The following is a 20,750-nucleotide window of genomic DNA, read 5'->3' on the forward strand; positions in this document are numbered from 1 at the left end:
ACATAGCTTAGTATGTTAGGCAGAGATCACCTCTGAGTAGGCGATATGCAACTTAACTTAGTAAAGCTGGAGTTTTTGGAGACGGTCTGCATAGGGCATCAGTTTGAGGCCGGTAATCCTCTTTGTGAGGTATTTCTGTGGCCTTTCCAGTTGTTGTAGATGTCTTGTGAGGTGCATACCAAAAGGGGCATTGTACTCTATAATGGGTCTAATGAGTGATGAGTAGAGGGGAACAATGACCTCTTTTTTTTCCTGGATGAGAAACCTTTTGTGATGAGGTGTGCCATGTAGAAGGATTTCCTGACTACTTTGGCAATGTGATTATCAAAGGAGAGACTACTGTCCACCTGTGTCCCAAGGTCTCTTATCACACTTTCAGTGTTAAGTATACTACTGCCTATGTTGTAGTTCATGGGTACAGAGTTTTTACCAAAGCGGGTGACAATGCACTTTTTGACATTGAGCTTGAGGCCATGGCTTTGACACCAGGCATTTGTCTCAGTGAGGCCCTTTTGTAGGATGCCCACATTGTTAGAAGTTTTGATTATGGCACCTAGTTTTCAGTCATCTGCGAACTTCGTTAGCCAAAAACCTTCTGTGTTAGCCTGTACTTCAGAAAAGTAGATACCAAACAGGAGAGGACCCAGGACTGAACCTTGTGGTACTCCAATTGTCACTGGTCTGAAGTTGGATTTGGAGTCTGCTACTTTCACAGTGTGGGTTCTGTCAGTGAGCCAGTTGGCAACCCATCTTATGACATAGGGATTTATACCTAGTTTAGTGAGTTTATCTATAATTTCAGAGTGGGGGATGGTGTCAAAAGCCTTGGCAAGATCTAGATAGGCTGTATGAACCACCTTACCCTCATCTACGGCTTTGGTGACTACTTCAAAGAAATCTATCAGGTTTAGGAAACATGATCTGCTTTTTACAAACCTGAACTGGGTGGGGTCAAGAGTTTGGAGATTTCCAATGTCTTTGCTTATAAGTTCCATGATGATACGTTCCATGGCCTTGTAAACCAGGCACATCAAGCTAATGGAGCTGTAGTTCCTGAGGTCCATGGTGGCTCCCCTTTGTGGAGTGGGATAACCGTCGCTGTGCACCATTCAGTGGGCACAAAGCCTGAGCTGAGGCTATGACTGAACATAGCACTTAGGTGGAGTGCCAGTTCATTCTGTAGTTCGTGTAGGCCGCAGCCTGGGATGTTGTCTGGTCCCATGGATGCTGTATTCTTGGCTTTGGAGAGTGTGGTTTTTGCCTGTGCAGCCGTGATTATAGGAACTTTGCATTCTTCTGGTATAGAGATGGGCCCTTTAGGGGGTAAGAGGCGGGTAAATTTAGCACTGAACCTATCTGCCAGGATGTTGGCAATATCAGTTGGTTCTGTATATTTAGTGCCATTGTGCTGTAACTCAGAGCAGATCTGAGTGTTGCCATTGAGATTCTTGACATAGCTATAGAATGCTTTGTGGTTGTATTTAGAATCAGTGGTAATTTTGTTTTCGTAACTAGCCTTGGTGGATTTTATCAGGGATCGCAGCTTCTCCACTCATGGGATTTTATTCTCTTTTGCAACAGTTTCTTTCTTCTGTTGTACAGTTTGTTTATGGCAGGGGACCACCAGGTAGGTTATCAGAAGAGCTATTACCAATATCTACAAAAACATAATGATAAAATAGCTATCAAAAAGAAATAAAAGAGCTAAAAAAATAAGAAAACTATTGGCATACATGGACTGATACCCTAGATATATTTATATATGCATAGATATATAGATATACAGATATATAAATATATGGGTCTACTTCAGAAAACTGAAATTACACTTAATCAAAACTTACTTTACCTAGAAAATATCACCAAAATTTGAATAAACTGAAGCTTCACTTTGCCACATTTTTTTTACATGGAATGAAGGCCCTTGGCTTACATTCAATGTAAAAACACACTGCAGTTTGTCAAACCCACCCAGGAGGAGGGCTGTGCCCCCTACACCCCCCAACTATATATCCTAACTCCAGGATAGCACTACAGTGGGGGAAAGGGCAAATTTCTCCATGTTGGCTAAGTGCCTCCATTCCATGTAAAAAAATGCAGTAATGTGAAGCTTCAATTTATTTGAACTTCAGTGATGTCATCTCGGTAAAGTAAATTTCGATTAAGTGTAATTTCAGTCTACTAAAGTAGACCCATATACATATATATATATATATATATATATATATATATATATATATATGGAACATAGCTGCTGAAGCCAAGAAACCTTATTGCACTAAAAAACAAAAAACCTTGGCTAGCTAACTGACTTACTGACAGTATCCAAGGAATACCAGGAAGGAAACAGAATGTTTAACGCTTTTGTCCCATATATTTATTAAAAGTACTTCTTCAGAAACTGTTTCCACTTAATACATGCACCTCTTATACACCATACATAAACCCCACCAAAACTTTAAAGCAATTCAAAAGTTTCTAAAACAGTCCCATGACTGGGAAAATATTATGTGCATTTGAATGCATGTGTAAAAAACCTTATAAAACAGTTAATAAAATACCTACATTGTTAAAAAAATTAAAAAATATTAACAACTTATTCAGAAAACCAAATAAATTTAATTAAATCTATATTTTAGTAAACATTTTATCCTTACAGTATCATTGAGGCCAGGGAATCGATCAGCCCTCAGTTTTATTTGCCACATTAATTCCCTGGTCTCCAAATAATCATTACAGCTATTGGAAAATCTAGTAGAATAAATTTGTTCTAAAACAAAAAAATTGAAATGTTTTGAAACTAGAACAACTAATGCTGTGTTTAGCTAATGCATTGCTTAAATCTCTGTCATTTATAGTCTTTACATGTTATCAAATCCTTATACATAATTCCCTAATACTCTTTCCTACATAATACTGAGTACAGGAACAACAGGTAGCCAAGTATACAATGCTAGTACTATGACAATTGAATCTTCCAGCCACTGACACAGTATCTTGAACACTGTTAACATTATTAATAAACCTGCATTGTCTGCAAGAGTTACAACAGAATGTGCCTACTCTAGAACACAATGTGATTGTTTTTTGTAAAGGTCAAATTCCAATAATGTTTTGATATTAAAAGATTTCTTATATACAAAATTGGGAGACTCTCCAACTGCTTTCACTAAATCAAAATTTCCTTGTATGATTTTTCCATTTAACAATAATGTTTTTAATCTTATAACAATCAATAGTCATAGGTAACAGAAAAGCCAGAGTCTTGTCGTTACCATCTAACATCTTGTGCTTTGCATTAAATCCTTTCAAAATAATAGGTGAAAACTTAGTGAATCTCAGTGAAAAAATAGAATTTATTATTTTATTTAAATCAACTAATGGATATCCATGCTGTAAAAATAATTGTGTGATGTCATCAATTTCATTTAAAAAATTATTACTCTGAAAGTGGAGATAGTTATTTCTAAAGGTATTTTTCTATACACTGAGCTGGTGAAAAGTCCTATCTCTAAGTCCAATTCAATGGTAACATCCAAAAAATTTATTTTTTCACTCATATTGCTCAGAGTAAAATTTAACCATGAAACAGTACTATTAATCTGAGAAACAAATTCCAAAAAATCTCAGTAGTGCCATTCCAAATAAAGACCAAATCATCAATGTGTTGGTAATAATAACTAACGTAAGAAAATAAAGTTAATTTAGTTAGTACACTAGCTTCCCACCAGCAAAGTACTAGATTGGCAAAGGCAGAGCAACTTTTACTCCCATGGCCACACCAATTACTTGTTGGTAGGTAACTTTTTGAAACTGAAAGAAACTGTTTTTTTTAACATTATCTCTAATAAAGTAGTTATCAAATTTACATTGATGTGTTCTAAACTACAAAATTTGGTAAGATATGGTTTTATATATTCTAGACTGTCAGTTTGATCAATTTTGGTATACAAAGCCGATAGTAGTCATAAAGGTTTCATTGCCTGTGAAAGCATACTCTTTAGGAGTATTGAGAAAGTCCCATGAATCCTTAGGTAAAATTTGGCTTTTCACTACCAAAGGATTCAAAATATGATCTAAGTAACTAGAAACGGTAGTAGTTCTATGTTTAGGGCAAGAAACTATAGGTTGAATAGGTAGAAATTTTCTGTCCTTATGTATTTTGGGAATCTCAAAAATAAACCCTAAATCTGGCTGTTGTATGCTTAAATATTCTAATGTTAATAAATCTAAATAGCATTGGTTAAAAAGTTCAAACAAACAATTATCCATGTCTTTAAACTTTTTTACAGTAAAGTTCATACTGACTTGATGATATTCAGGCTGCTTTAACAAATTAAGCATGTCATTTTGATATCCGTTTTCATTCATAATAACCATTTCACAACCGTTGTCAGCTTTCATAAATCTAAGATGTTTAGCTTGTTTCAGAGTATTAAAAGCTGACATCTCATTACAAGTTAAATTGAGTTTGTAGTGAAATGGCCTATTATGAACTAATAAATCAAATTCATTTTCGCAAATCTTGGCAAAAACTTGTAGAGTGTTGTTTAATAATGGATTAAATGAAATAGGTTATTTTAACTGTACACTCAGGCATATCCTCAACTTCCTGCAAAATATATCATAAATTAAGTTTACGCATGAATAGTTTGAAATTTTTAGTCAAGGTGCTGTAAGACGTTTTACAACTAGGAATGAAGGAAAACCCTTGTGAAAGTACACTATGTTCATCAGAATTAAAACAATAATCAGTTAAATTGAAAACTAGCCATTCAAATTCATCTTTTCTTTTGTCGCCCACGGCCTTTCTTCATGCTGATGTTCGAAATATTGTTCACTTCCGATGACTGAGACTGATTGGCCCATTGAAAAAAGAAGAAACAACCTTAGACTTCCCATTCTGAGGTTTGTCAGGTCTGTTGATATTCACTAGATTGGAATTATTAGTGTCTAATTCATTTTTAGCATCACTAGAAGAACTATTAGCATGTTCTGTATGTTTAGAAAAAGAACCGTTGGAAGAGTTAACAGTATTAATAATTGTAGGTCATGTTTTGCTAGTCTGCCAAACCAGTAAACGGATATGCTTGATTAGTGGAATAAGCAGAAGCATCTCTGCTAATTTTTTTTACTTTTTCTACCAGTCAGAGTTGCGATATGTCTGTCTATTTTGATAGGAATATTGTTTATATATATATATATATATATATATATATATATATATATATATATATATATATATATACACAAAATTATTAAACAAGGAATACTTCATAATATGTTCATTTAACAGCTGAATTTCAGAATGAATAACTGAAAGTTTAAAGCTATGATGCTTAATCAAACAACATTTTTTTTTCCAAGCCAGTGTGATTAAACAAATTAACCAATTCTTTGTAAACATTGTCATGTTGAGTGATGACATTAAGGAACTTATTGATTCTCAGTCCTTGCAGTACTAGTTCCAACTCCAGGCTTCTCTCCAAATATAAAATGTCAAATTCAAGAGGTTTATATTTGAATAACTTTTTTTTTCTAAATCATACATCAAAGACTTACAGTTGGAAGAAATGGTGTCAGGTGCTTGAACAAACGGGTCTATATTACATCACCGAAATGCACTTCCGGCAAACACCTATCCATCAACACCAAATCAGTGAAATAATTTGCTGAATACAATAAGGACAAAGACATAGTTGGTCAACAACAGAACTTTGCACTTTTCTCAACTGTAGTGTGATCTCAGTGTTGGTAGATGTAGTTAGGAAAGGTGTGGGGGGTGAAGCCCCCGACCTAGGTGGGTTCAATTACACATAGATGTTGGTAGGTTGTGCTGCAGGCAAGTATTTCCTTGCCCTTATTATCTTCAATGAATTATTTCACTAATTTGGTGTCGATGGACAGGTGTTCAGCAGAAATGCATTTCGGCAACCTAATATAGACCCTAGCAAACATAGAGGCCATCCTGGGGCCACTGCTGGAATCGACTATTCCACTGTTAAAGACAGGATTAATCTTTGTTTTGTCAATGAATTTCTCACAAAAATTGAAATCCAATCTCGTACAGTTCGGTACCAACGTAATGTTGCTGTCAGAGAACATACTACTCTCGGGTGAAAAAACTCCAGTACTGGAATTGGTGGAAATAAAATCTTGAAGTGTGTTATGGCGTAAGCTGTTCCATTCAGAGCTCAGCTTAATAAGAACAAGTAGTAATTGCTTCATGGTTTTATTCATAGTATGGGTCAAAGTTTTTAGTTTGTCAGGAAGAGAGTAAATACTAGCTTCCAAATTCGTGTCTGAATTGGGTATGGACACACTAATTCCATCAGAAGAAGGAACATGGCGGTAATCATTGACATTTATCATGGTGGTAGAAAGCCAAAAACTTAGTGAAAACTGAAACAAAACTCAGAACACAGCTGCTGAAGCCAAGAAATCTTATTGCACTAAAAAAAAAACTTGGCTAGCTAACTGACACAGCGACAGAATCCAGGGAACACCAGGAAGGAAACAGAATGTTTAGCACTTTTGTCCCATATATTTATTAAAGGAATTTCTTCAGAAACTGTTTAAACCAAATTGATTCTACTAGAATTTCCAACAGCTGTAATGATTATTTGGAGACCAGGGAATTCATGTGAAGGCTGATCGGTTCTCTGGCCTCAATGATACTGTAAGCATAAAATCTTTACTAAAATATAGAATTAAATTTATTTATTTCATTTTTCTGAATAAGTTAATTTTTAATTGTTTTTATTTAACAGTGTATCTATTTTATTAACTGTGTAATAAGGTTTTTTTTTACATACACATTCAAATGCACATAATATTCTCCTGGTCATTTGTTTTTAAGTTTTGGCGGGGTTTATGTATGGTATATAAGAGGTGTATGTATTAAGTGGAAACAGTTTCTGAAGAAGTTCCTTTAATAAATATATGGGACAAAAGCACTAAATATTCTGTTTCCTTCCTGCTGTTCCTTGGATTCTGTGTATCAGCTAGCCAAGTTTTTTTTTTTGTTCCTCAGAGCATGATAACATTACTATATAACTGCACTCTGTGCAGTTTGATAATGTTAATTACTCCAGTTTTAAAAGAAAATAAAGTTCACTCAATAAGCTTTAAATATAGATTCATCTCATTATTAAACATAGATTATAAATTGTTTAGATAATAACTGATAGAATGAAACCTCTTATGCATAATTCAATAAATAATGATCAAACAATTTCTCATTTAAAATTAAACTCAAGTTAACATTAATAGATATAAAAACTGTTCCCAGACTCTGGATTAGATTGCCCATACATGTCAAGCAGAGTGCCTCTTTGGCCCTCTTCAAAAGGAACCTTGACGATTGGATGGGAGAAAGGAAATTCACCCCGGCGATCACGTCAGTCGCCCTGCTAGACAGGGGTCCAGGGAAGTAAATAGTGTGGGAAGAAACAGCCAGACAATTGTTATGGCTAGGCTTGTATAGGCCCTAGGGCTGATAGCCTAGTACCAACCTATGAACCTATGAACAAAAAGGTATGTGTTGGAGATGTAAGATTTAATTAAGAGCAGATTGGTTGAATTCACCCCAATGAATACATTTTGTGACAGAATCAGTAACTTTATAGAAGTCGTGCAGTCTGATAATGTTAAATTAAATAGAAGTATGGTATTGTACAATGTTTCATTTCCAGGTAGCTACAGATCAGATAAATGTTCGTTTCTATGTGCTATATTTGCTATTTCACAAGAAAGTGGATGCAAAGCATTCCACCTCAATTTTCTGAATTAATACAAGTACTGAGTAAAGTAACTTTCAGAGAACTTAAATATGGAAATCCGAGAGCAACTACAACAAGAAATGATAACAGATTCGGTCCAAAATACCACAGCAAGAATGGTGAAAATTCTATAATCAAATTATCTAAAAGCGACATTGATAATTGTCTGCAGCCATCTTTTGTAAATAGTGTAGGCAATTATTTTAATCTGATCATCCTGTTTGAAATAAAATATGTTGTATAATTTCTCACATTTGAATGGTAACAATATTGAAATGTAATGTGACAGTATGAGTGTTTTCTTACATCTTAAATCACAACCAATACAAATATATTGATAGTTATCTATCTAACTATATCTATATAGAATATAACTAGTATAAGAAGCCATACTGCTGTATGTCTAGTTACCATCTTATCTCTTTTGCCATTGTAATTTTTTTTGTGTGTGTGTCTTTCATCTTTTCCCGGTAAGGGGTCACCACAGCGGAACTCCGGTCCGCTAATGATTGGCAGTAGATTTTTACGAAACGTGGAGGTGCCAGCTCGACGCCCAACCTTCAACGAAGGCATGCCCATTTATGCACACATGTCTTTCGAATGCTACCCAACCGGGGGGAGGACATGCAGACTCCACACAGAAGGCACTCCCAAGCCCAGCTGAGAATCGAATGGGAGAACCTCTTGCTGTGAAGTAACAACGCTACCGCCGTACCACCATGGCTTTGCCATTGTAATATTTAGTTTAATTGTATTCTGCCTAACATTGTTAATATTGCATAACTTAAAAGATGTTGATTATGCTGCATGTACTGGACCTTTTCTCCCCAGGCCTTGGTACAAGGGGTCTTCGTGCCCAGCCAGAATTCCCCGCTCTACAAATGTAAAATAAATAAAAAAAATAAAATAACATAAATAAACCAGTTCAGTGCAACAGGAAAATGTATCCTGGGGGAGTCGTATACAAGTTTAGCATGTGGTAACTTTGTTTTATCGAATCTCATTTCACTGAATTTTATTTCACTGAACTGCAGTTAGTATATATGGCACTATGTAGAGTACTGTAAGGCAAGTAAAAGGTATATGCCCTTTTCCCCATTGTAGTGCAATCCTGAAGTTAGTATATATAGTTGGGGGTGTGGGTGGCGTAGCCCCCCACATTTGTTTTATATTGTATTTTACCAAAAACTTCAAAACAGTACATTTTAAACAATAGACATGCATAGTTGCAACACCAATGACTAACTCACTCCAGAAGGCAATATGTACTCAAACTAAGTGGGGAGCTATGACCCTCACACCCCCCCCCCAATGTGGGGGGCTGTGCCACCCACACCCCCAACTATATATGCTAACTCCAGTATCGAACTACAGTGGGACATATACCTTTTACTTGCCTTACAGTACTCTACACAGTGCCATATATACTAACAGCAGTTCAGTGAAATGAGTTTTCAGTAATTTGAGTTTTCAGCGAAGTGGTCGGGTTGAAATGAAATTCAGTGAAATAAGATTCAATGAAACAAAGTAGACTCGTGGTAACAGAAATATTGTTGAAATGGACTTCAGTGATACTTTACTGAATGACTTAATAAAGTAGGAAGTAAATCATTTTCTTACAATGATCTGCCCCAGGAAAGATGATGAACCATGTATCCATTATAGAAGTTAAAAATTAAAAGTGCTCAAAGGAGTTAAACATTCTGCAGGGAATACTTGGAACCATTTCCAGTGGTACGAATTTCTTAACTTATTTCATTATTTTTTATTTAAGTTAGTCCCACTGAACAAATGACTCACAAGCAGAAGTGACCCAGGAAGAAAATGATATTGTATAAACCTAGGAACAATTTATCTTGCTTACTAGTCAGCCATCTTCATCAGCATGTCTTTGATGTAAACTATGCTGTCCAGAGAAGATGCATACATATACAAGGAGAGTATGCAAACTGTTAAGACACCATCTAAACACTAGAATTATTCCTGGAACTAAACGAAAACTCCATTAACTACTACACTACCATGCCATCCATATATTGTTGCAAATAATGGACTGGGGCTATTTTTCTACCATTTTTGCCTAGCTGCAAAACTGAAAAATAAATATTTAGTGACGCAAGTCTCATTTGCAGATATATTTTCATGTGAAATGTTGGGCTCTTAGTGTCTTGTAATTTTGGTTAGTATAGAGTTATTTACATGTGTTTGTATAAGCCCTGTTTGTCTTTGTTTTTCTTAGTTAAATCACTTCAGAAGTATGTATGAAGTACAACACAGTTTTCCATTATTGCTGCAGTAACGGTAAGGTGGCTACAGCAGGCCCATAGCTTTTTTCTGGTCAGTTTGCTTGGATTTTAAAATAATGTTGATCATGTTATTATTTGTGACAAAGAAGACAACATGTTGATTATTACGATGCTTATATTCGGATAAAGTCAAATGGAATCTTGACAGCTGCCAGTGGAAGGGCAACAGATGTTTTACAAATCAAAGAGCAGCAACTTATGAGATCTCTGTTTGGTAATTCATTCCTAAGCTGTTTATTCACTAGCAGTTAGATGAACTAGAATGGAAACAAGTGAATCATCTCTACTAGGAAATGGCTTATGTATATATTTGCTAGCAGTAAATGCTGTTGAATGTTTTTTTTTAAATTCACAGATTTTACTGTTGTGCTTTTCTGTTACATGGATGCATCACTGATTGACAGAAGTATCAAAGGTAGGAACAGCAAATGCTCCTTTTTATTGTGAACTGTGCTTGCATGCAGTTAAGCTGGGCTTTATTGTAAAGCCAGATCTTTTGGATATACTGTTACCCTTGTCATTACATGTGTGTGTGTGTGTCTGTGTGTGTGTGTGTGTGTGTGTGTGTGTGTGTGTGTGTGTGTGTGTGTGTGTGTGTGTGTGTGTGTGTGTGTGTGTGTGTGCCCGCACACGCGTGTGCAAAAATATTTGCAGGTTAGGGTTAGAATAAGGGATAGGAAAGGTGATAGATTTAGTGTTATGTTTGTGTGTTACTGTGAATTTGGGATATGTATGTGTGTTACTGTGTGTTAAGGAATGTGCATGTGTGTTGCTTAGTTAGATTAGAACAAGGTATAGAGTAGGTGATAGATTTACTGCTTTTATGCATGTTGTTCTATGTTATGTGTATATGTGAGTATCTGATAGGGCTGCAGCAGGGTTAGTGATAGCACACATAAGAAAGGTTACACAGGGGGATGAAGACCTCTTAACCATTCTCATTCATGTGTTAACTCTAACCCTGCCACTGCTCCTAACCCCAATCCTACATATTGCCTTTCCAAAAACACTTTCCCTAACAGTTCCACTATTCAGAAAAATTACATGTGAAGCTAATGTCATAACTTTTTTTATACATTAGCAATGGCAAAAAGGAGAATGCTTGTTTCCCTTTTGAGACCAATGTAGTTCAAATATTTTTTTTTCATTGAACGTCAGTTTTGGCATGCAGAAATTGGTATAATATGCACTCATCCTTCTACATATCATTGGTGTTGACTTCCATATATATGTGCATGAATGGCACAGCACAGGTGCAGTATCATTGATTGAACAGGCATTTAATCACTTAACTTTTTCCTGGGAAAAACATGGTGACACAGTTGGCTGAATTCCATTATATCTTCAGATTTCACTTTCTTTGCAGTTGTGTGTTCATAGGTTCATAGGTAGGTACTAGGCTATCGGCCCAGGGGCCTAAGTAAGCCTAGCCAACAAGGTTCCCTGGCTTACACCTCCCAAGAAAGTTAATTTCCTGTGCCCCTGTCGAGCAGCGCCACAGAAGTGACCCCCCGTGGTATATTTCCTATTTCTCATCCACTCATCAAGGTTTTTCTTGAAGAGTGCTAATTAGGAACTTTGCTTGACATACATGGGTAGCTTGTTCCATAGTATAGGAACTCTCTGGGACAGTAATTTATCCCTCCAGCATGTTCTGTTTATTGTGGTGACAAGGTTTAGTTTCCTAGAGTGTGTAGCTCAGAAGGATTGGGATTTCTTTAGGTGTAGCATGTCCATCAGCTCTGGATTTAACATAGCTTTATATGTTAGGCAGAGAGCTCTTCGGAGTAGGCAATATGCTACGGAGTAAAGCTGGAGTTTTTTGAGACTGTCAGTGTAGGGCATCTGTTTGAGGCCAGTAATCCTCTTTGTAAGGTATTTCTGTGGCCTTTCCAGCTGCTGCAGATGTCTTGTGAGGTACATTCCAAAAGGGGCGTTGTACTCTGTAATGGGTCTAATGAGTGCCGAGTAGAGGGGAACAATGACCTTTTTTTCCTGGAGGAGAACCCTTTTGTGATGAGGTGTGCCACAGAGAAGAATTTCCTGACTATTGTGGCAATGTGATTATCAAAGGAGAAACTACTGTCCACCTGGGTCCCAAGGTCTCTTATCACACATTCGGCAATAAGTAGACTGCCATTTATGTGGTAGTTCATGGGTACAGAGATTTCACCAAAGGGGATGACAATGCACTTTTTGGCATTGAGCTTGAGGCCATGCCTCTATCACCAGGCATCTGTCTCAGTGAGGCCCTTCTGTAGGATGTCCACATAATTTGGGGACTCGACTATGGCTCCTAGTTTGCAGTCATCTGAGAACTTCATTAGCCAGAGGCCTTCTGTGTTAGCCTGTACTTCAGAGAAGTAGATACCAAACAGGAAAGGTCCCAGGACTGAACCCTGTTGTACTCCACTTGTCACTGGTTTGAAGTCAGATTTGGAGTCTGCAACTTTTACAGTGTGGATTCTGTCAGTGAGCCAGTTGGCAACCCATCTTGTGACGTAGGGATTTATACCTAGTTTAGTGAGTTTAGCTTTAATTCTAGAATGGGGGATGGTGTTGAAAGCCTTGGCAAGATCAAGAAAGGCTGTGTGAACCACCTTACCCTCATCTATGGCTTTGGTGACTGCCTCAAAGAATCAATCAGGTTCAGAAGGCATGAACTGTCTTTCACAAACCTGAACTGGGTGGGGTCTAGAGTTTCAAGGTTACCAATGTCTTTGTTTATGAGTTCCATGATGATACATTCCATGGCCTTGCAGACCAGGCTCATTAGGCTAATAGGGCAATAGTTCCCAGGATCAGTGGTGGCTCCCCCTTTATTGAGTGGGATAACTGTTGCTGTGCACCATTCAGTGGGCACAAAGCCTGATATGAGACTATGACTGAACACGGTGCTTAGGTGGGGAGCCAGTTCATTCTAAAGTTCATGTAAAATGCAGTCTGGGATGTTGTCCAATTCCATGGATGCTTTGTTTTTGGTTTTAGAGAGTGCAGCTTTTACCTGCATAGATGTGATTACAGGGACTCTGTATTCTTCCTGTATAAATATGAGCCCTTTAGGGGATGAGAGGGGGGTAAAGTTAACACTGAACATATCTGCCAGGATGTTGGCAATATCAGCTGGTTCTGTAATTTTCATGCTGTTGTGCTGTAACTCAGAGCAGATCTGGGTGTTGCCATTGAGATTCCTGACATAGCTATAGAATGCTTTGTGGTTGCCCTTAGAATCAGTGGCAATTTTGTTTTTGTAGCTAGCTTTGGAGGATCTTATAAGGGATCTCAGCTTCTTACTGAGGCTGACCAGGGAGCTCCTGCACTCATGGTATTTTACTGTCTTCTGCAACAGTTTCTTCCTTCTGTTGTAGAGTTTGTTTATGGTAGGGGACCACCAGATTGGCTTCCTTTTTTGGAGGATAGCATCTTGGTTCTGTTTGGGATAGCACGATCCATGCACTCGTTTAAGTGCTTACAGAGTGCATTTGTTTAAGATTCAGCAGTCGTAACTGTATTGTCCATCTGCATGGGTGTCATGAAGTTCACCACTTCTGTCTTAAGATGCATGAAGTTGGCTTTGGAGAAATTTTTTACCATGGTTTCCTTAATGGGGGGTGGGGGCAAGATGTGGATATCTAAGGTGATTAGCTTATGGTCGGATCGGACCAACGAGGAGTTGACTTCAGGTGTGGAACACCAGTCACTCATGTTGGTAATGACCAGGTCTAGGATATTGTTGCCCCTGGTGGGGGTGTGGATAAGTTGATCCAGGGCATTGGAGTTTATGAATTCCAGAAAGCGTTGAGTGAAGGAGTTGGTACATGAGTAGTTTTCCCAGTTAATGGTGGGGTAGTTGAAATTGCCCATTATTAGGGTGTTTGGTTGAGCCCTAATATTTTCCAGTACATCAAGAAAAGAGGAGTGGGAATCCTGGGACATAGTGGGGGATCTGTAGCAAGCTACAATTTGGATTGCAGTTTTGCCCAGAGTTATTTGCACTTGGATAACCTTGGATGCATTATGCTGTGCAACTAGCCTGGAGGAGTGGATATCCTTAATGAATATGGACACACCTTCGCCTTTAGTGTTCTGGTCCAGGTTAGATGGCCGAAAAGTGTGATATGAGTTATAGCCTGGTAATGCAGGGGTGCTATCTAGAGCCTTGAACCAGGTCTCAGTCACTGTACAGATATCGATGTTCTCCATTTTAAAGAGTGCCTCGAGTGAATGCATTTTGAGATTTAGACTTCTACCATTGAGTAGCATTACCCTCAGTTTTTGCTTGCCTGTTCCTGTTACAGTGGTGAATTTGTCATTTGAGCCTTGCCTAAAAAAGGCACTATAGGGGTAGCAAGACCCTTAGCCAGTAGCTGGAATCCCAGGGGCGACACTTGCAGGCCATCTCTATAAAAGCATCGTGGTCTGTCGACCATGTCATCCCAGGCAGACAGATACTGGATCCCCTTAGAATGACACCAGATGCTTAGCCAATTGTTGAAGCCAATCATTTTTGCCCTTGTACTGTGGTATCATTCTGGGAAATGGCAGGATGCTACTCAGGGCTAGAGTCATACCTGCCTGGGCTACAAGATCAGAGAGCTTTTCCTAGTCTCTTTTCATGTAGTCCAAGGAGGTACATCTCAGGTTGTTCACACCAACATGGACAATGACAGAATCATATTTGTACTTGTTGTGGAGTGACTTGAGTGCATGGGTTATGTGGTGGATCCTGGCACCCGACAGGCATCTGACAGTAACCTTCTCCTTGTTTAGCCTGGTGAGTGGGACATCAGTGTGCCTGACTATAGAGTCACCTATGACTAGTGTGTTGGGTACGTTGTTTTGCCTTATGGGCTTTGGTTTATTGACACACTGAGTCTATGGGCTATGTGTCATTTGGGTTGTGTTGGGGGATGGAGGTTGCTTGCGTTTCTGCTTTGGAGGTCTCTGTTGCTTGAGCAGATTATTATTGAGAGCCTCCACTAATGTTTTTGTGTTTTTATGTGTGGATTTTGGTGGTGTAGGTTTAGTGGGACTATGTGATGAATGTTGTGTGGTGCAAGTGTTTACCTTCTCCTCTTGACTGTCAAGTTCAGTCTTGGTTGGAGAGAGCTTTACCTCCAGTTTGGCTAGATAAGTGCATCTCTCACAGATTGTGGTTTTGGGTGGTAGGAGGAGAGGGTTGTCTGTGTACATGAGGCAATTGCTACATTGCCCCAAGATGCCCATATTCATCAGATAGACAGGAGCGAACACTGGGAGATGACCCTTGGACATGCCTGCATAAAAAACTACTTTCCTCTAGACAAGTGAGGAAAGTGAGTATAAGAGCTTTTTTTCTCTAAGCAAGTGAGGAAAGTAAGTACAAAAACTGTTTTCCTCTAGGTAAAGAGGAAGGTTGAGTGCTGTAGTAATTTGTAGCTTATTTAGTGCTAACAACAAGTTCTGAACAAGTGCTGAGCAAGAACAAGCAAATTCAAGTGCTAAAACTAAGAATCTGTACCTGGATCTTGTGGTAGATAGGCTACCTAGTGGATACCACTCCCACTGATACGCTAGAATGCTTCCCTTGGGGGGCTCAGAAGCTTACAAGCAGTTCTGGATACAGCAAATCTGTATCTGGGCTAGACTAGTTACAGGAAAGGTGGGAAACAAGTGCAAACGCAGGCTTTTAAACCAGAAGGTTGAAAGAGATGGAAAAACTGCCCAAATGGCCAATAAACTACAATTTCTTGGCCAGAAACTACTTTTGTGGTAGATAGGCTACCTAGTGCTTACCACTCTGACTGATAAGCTAGAAAGCTTCCCTCCAACACAGAAAGGCTTGGGGGGGCTCAGAAGCTTACAAACAGTCCTGGATACAGCAAATACCATACCATACCATACCTCTCAACTGTCCAGATTTTCTAAGAATGTCCAGATTTCTGTCTCATATTTTTTGTCTGTTTCTCATAGAATATGTGGTTTTCTAGCAAATCACTTGGATGAGCTGAGGATCAAAGTCACTAAATGATGACATATATTTGAGTTTCATAGTTCATATTCTTCAGAAAAAATGCATGCTAAGACAAATCCTGTTATTCTATTAACTTTCTAAGTTTAGAAGAGCAATATTTAAAATCTGTCCTGATTTTTGGGCCTTTGTCCCCCGTTATGTCAGGCTTTGTCCAGATTTCTTGTGTTAAGAGGTTGAGACTTATGGACCATACTCAGGGCATTTTCATTAAGTTTGTTTGAGCACCATGACCCTATGGTGGAGTTAGTATATTAAAGTTCCAGTAGTGTGGAAGAATATCCCCTATGTTGGGGTGGGGGTGTGTGTATGGCATAGATCCTCCCACACACACATGTCAAAGTAGGTTTTTAAAGTTTTAGTTAGGTAGGGGTATGATTGCAAATGTGATTATTTTGGTTTAGACATTTTTTGTTTTAACAATATTCATCACCAGTGCAACTGCATGATATTTGTGCTTCAAACAATTGTAGTTGCAATGAATAGTATTATATCACATTTTTATTGTAGGTCTGTCTTAAATACACAGTATAGCTCATATGTACCGAATGAATTGTGAAATCATTTATATACTTATCCTGTGCATTTCTATCAGCAGACTTCTGATACAAGAGAAAGTCAATTGGAACATAACAGGTTATATAAATGCCCCCAGCCACTGTGGGTAAACTTAATACTTATACCATACTTGTTGGTGTACCTACAGTGTGCTTTGGGCTGAAGTCTTCTTTTCTTGAAGCCCCCATATGTGACCATACTGTATCAAAAAAGTTCTATTTGTTCAATTTTTTAGAAGCCTACTCTATTTTACCATCTGCAGCCCTTATATCTAAGAAATTAGATTCAAGTGTATTATACAGCAATCACAAAATTACACGATTATCATAGATACCTGAGATATCAAAACACATTGATATGCCTTTGTGCCCTAATATATAAAATAAATATATTAAGCACCCACATTTTGGGGATTTATGTGCTTCTTCTGTACCCATAATTTTGATTGGTGCTTTACAGCCATCTACAGTGTATCATGGATTTGTACACTTTCCACAATTTCAGTCCAGTTCATAGACACATAGGTTCATAGCCAATGCCCCTTTTTCTACTCAAATTAACCTATCCCATTTGGTTAGAGATGGGTCTTCCCATGGTCGATAATTATATATTGCCCCAAATGAGGGATCATACCATAGATAATGTGAGGGGACCCATGCATGAGATAAAGCATTTAGGAGCTGCTTCTGTCCATTAGTGTCCAGGGAGCAGTCTTGATGTAAAATTTCTGTTTCCCATCCACAGGTCCAAGTTGCACTTGAATATGGACAGGGATAAACTTTGTCTTATGTGGATGGGGAGTCAGTTCCAGAGCAGTGGTATCCTCTGCGAAATACACCTATCCCTCTAATGGAAAATAGGTTTAGATCCCTAGACTGAGTATTTCTGATTCCATTTGACTTGATGATGTACAGTAAATCCATCAATATTGGGTCAGAGGATGCCTCGTACCTCAGATACAGGTCACCTCACAGCAGTCTGTTGGATATCGAGTATGGTAACAGGGCTTTGAGTCAGTCTAGGTACGACATGTTGTTTAGGCCTTGTATCCTTTTAGTAAGGTGGGTGTCTGGGTGCTCCAGCTGTTGCATGTGTCTGCACAGATGTATGCCAAAGGGAGCATTATATTCAATGACTGGACTAATTAGGGCTGAGTAAAGAAGGACAGTTACATCCCTAGAGCTAGACACAATGCCTCTGTTTATAAGCTGTCTAAATAAGTACCTCTTTTCATGTGTACTGTCATAAAGCAGGGATTCAGTATTTTAATTAGAGAATTGCTAAAGAAGACAACTTTTACAACCATTTGAGAGAATCCATTGGTGATACTCAATAAATTACCAGCAATAATACACCATTTCTTTCTTTTTTTTTCTGTAAATCTGAAGCTGTAGCAATTCTGCAAATACCAAAACTTTATAGTGTCCCTCCTTCTTTCAGTTAGTAAGACCATAATGGCTACAGGGATAAGTCATTCCTGTTACAACCATAACAGTTTAAGACTTTTATTATGATAAGTTCCAACCCTAATAACCTCCACATAGTACAAGTAGGACAAGAAATACTTTTTCTTACTACCCACAAAGGATAGAAAATTACTGCAGATATACATCAGGTCCCGGATTATTTTGATTCCCTTACTGGACACGTCAGACTTAAGCTTAGATGGAAGTGAGAACTTTGTATTATGGTTTCCAATAACTACACTCAGATTACCTAAATTTACCTACAAGTGCAACCTTGTTTTATTAATGTCTTTCATCAACATATCATCTTAATTTGGTCACCTCTGCATTAAGAGTATGCGCCACACTGGTGACCACCACCATTCCTTTTTGATTAAAAATGCACAAGCTTCCTTTGTCTGTGTGTCACCCAGCTGAGCTAGCCTAGGAAGCTTACCTGCTTAAAGAAACTTCTTTTTTTTGCCACACTTTGCCCTGATCCTGCCAGACATCATCCACCAACCAGCCAAATGGCCCATTCATTCCCCATCAATAGGGAGTGGGCCAAAAAGGAATGGTCATCACTGAGGCAGCCATCAGAAGTGGTTCATGATTTTGATTTATATTTCAGCCCTAATATCCCTGCACACACACTCAGATGAGCATGAGATGAGGTTGGGGATATGTTATGAGCTAACTGCAATGGACAACCCCTTCCTTCTGCACGAAGTATTCCCTTCCAGCATTCTTGACTCTACATCCAAAATAAGGGGGGTTACTTTGCAGGTTTCCACCAAGGAAATCACATGTACCCAGTGTGACCTTGAGTGTACACAATACTCCCCATCCCTGGGAGCTGTAACTAGGCCATACTCATTCATTTCTCCCCCTCCCTTCTTGGATCTTCCAGTGCCAGGGTCACTAACTGAATCACATTCAGGTCTCGATCCTTCTGTGCAATGGGGTCAGGTTGCTCAAACAAACGTAATGAAAATGCCCTGGATGTACTCGCTGAGGTGACCTTTCATATCAATAACTAATATTTTCTTCTTTCTGGGTCCCCTGATAAATGTATTTTTTTCTGAATGAGAGCCTAGAATTATCAGATAAATACAACCTGCTATTGCATGTTTGTTATTGATATCTTAAGTCTTTCTTTTAGAATTGCAGTAATATAGCTAATTGCTGGTTGTTCTATGACTGGCTGGTGACATAGCTTATAACCATTACACTCTGTCCTCTTTCTTCATTATCCATATTTTGTGAGAACTAACACTATGAACACACCATTTCTAAAATGGGAGATGCAGCGGTCAGCCATAAGTGGGAGTGGGGGATCTTATATTTAAACATTCTGTTACTAAGATCATGCTTTTGAAATGTAATAATTATTCTGCCTTCTCAGTAAAATAAAATGAACTTACCATACTCTGTATCTTCAGCCGGCCACTGTTGAGTTGGCCAGAAATATGGTGTCTGTAAGAAAAAGTAAAAATCAAATTACAGTGGCAGATATATTTGCTAGATCCTACCATGGTTATATGTGAAGGTAATGTTAGGACTTTTTGGTGCTTTAGCAAAGACAAGATACCGAGCACAATTTCTAACCATTAATGACTCAATTATGGAGATTTTGTTGTTGCAGTATCTTTTCATATAGTTTTGATAATCACAGATCTGGATCAATCCTTCCCAAATCTCTTGTTTGTCAGTACATGTGCATGCAGGACTATACCTGAAGACCATCTAATAGAAGGTCTTTTATAATGAATAAATCCAAACTGGTTCGCAACATCAAACATATGAAGGGTGCAAGATATAATCCAAGTGAATACCCTCATAATATTCTCTTGAGAAGTCCAATAAAGCAAAAGGTCAGAGGGCAGGAAAAGTATACTAGTGCATTAGACTGCCAGCTTACCACAGACAATTCCTAAAGTAAGAAAATTTTAGTCTGCCTGACCAGCACAATAAGTTAACAAGCCTTAAAGAAAGTTTAAGAAGAGCATTTGTGAGTATTCCCTTACTGCATTCCAGACTCTACATCCAAAACGCGGGGGTGTTCCTAAAAGATGTCTTAATCCAAACTACTGGTGCCTCCAAATCTGCACTCAAATGCATTTTTGAAAGAACATACAGAACCTTGCAGCCCCTACCTTCCTGTACTTTAACATCTCCAAGACCTGTACACATCAAGCTATTTATGTTGTAGGACTTACAGCTTAAACTCCTTCAGTGGAATACAGAAGCTCTCATTTATACAATATTTGCTTCAAGGTTAAAAAAAGAAAAAAAGAAGAACATGATGGCTGCTTACATGTACCATTTAATAAAATGAGGTGTTTAAAGAGGCTGAATTAGCCAAGTACTTTTTGCTCCTCACATTCTTGTATTAATGTCATACTTATCATCTACAAGAAAACAGCTGCCACATGTTCAAAGCTCTTCTCAAATGACTTTACAAGACTGCATTGTGCGCCTTTAACAGACAGCTTCACTGATATACATAACTTATTACATAGCTGGTTCAGCACTGCATCATTACCTAGCATGTTCAATGTCCATGTGAAAACCTGTACAGCATATGCAATCATTTTCAGTTCACATGTAGCAGAGGTACTGATACACAAAACTGTTTACTTACACACAC

The 20,750-nt window shown here is 38.2% G+C and overlaps 1 protein-coding gene across 1 annotated transcript in view; it reads right to left on the reverse strand.

The window, feature by feature from the left end:
- Nucleotides 1-20,750, reverse strand: part of RGS9 (regulator of G protein signaling 9) — a 1,872,571-nt gene that overhangs the window by 872,916 nt on the left and 978,905 nt on the right. Inside the window, exon 5 of the mRNA XM_044085112.1 lies at nucleotides 19,525-19,576. Coding sequence (XP_043941047.1) covers nucleotides 19,525-19,576 — 52 coding nt within the window. The remainder of the gene's footprint in view (nucleotides 1-19,524; nucleotides 19,577-20,750) is intronic.

The sequence above is a fragment of the Protopterus annectens genome, chromosome 10.part0 (genome assembly GCF_019279795.1).
Source record: "Protopterus annectens isolate FY-2018-M chromosome 10.part0, PAN1.0, whole genome shotgun sequence".
In the NCBI taxonomy this organism is placed as follows: domain Eukaryota; kingdom Metazoa; phylum Chordata; order Ceratodontiformes; family Protopteridae; genus Protopterus; species Protopterus annectens.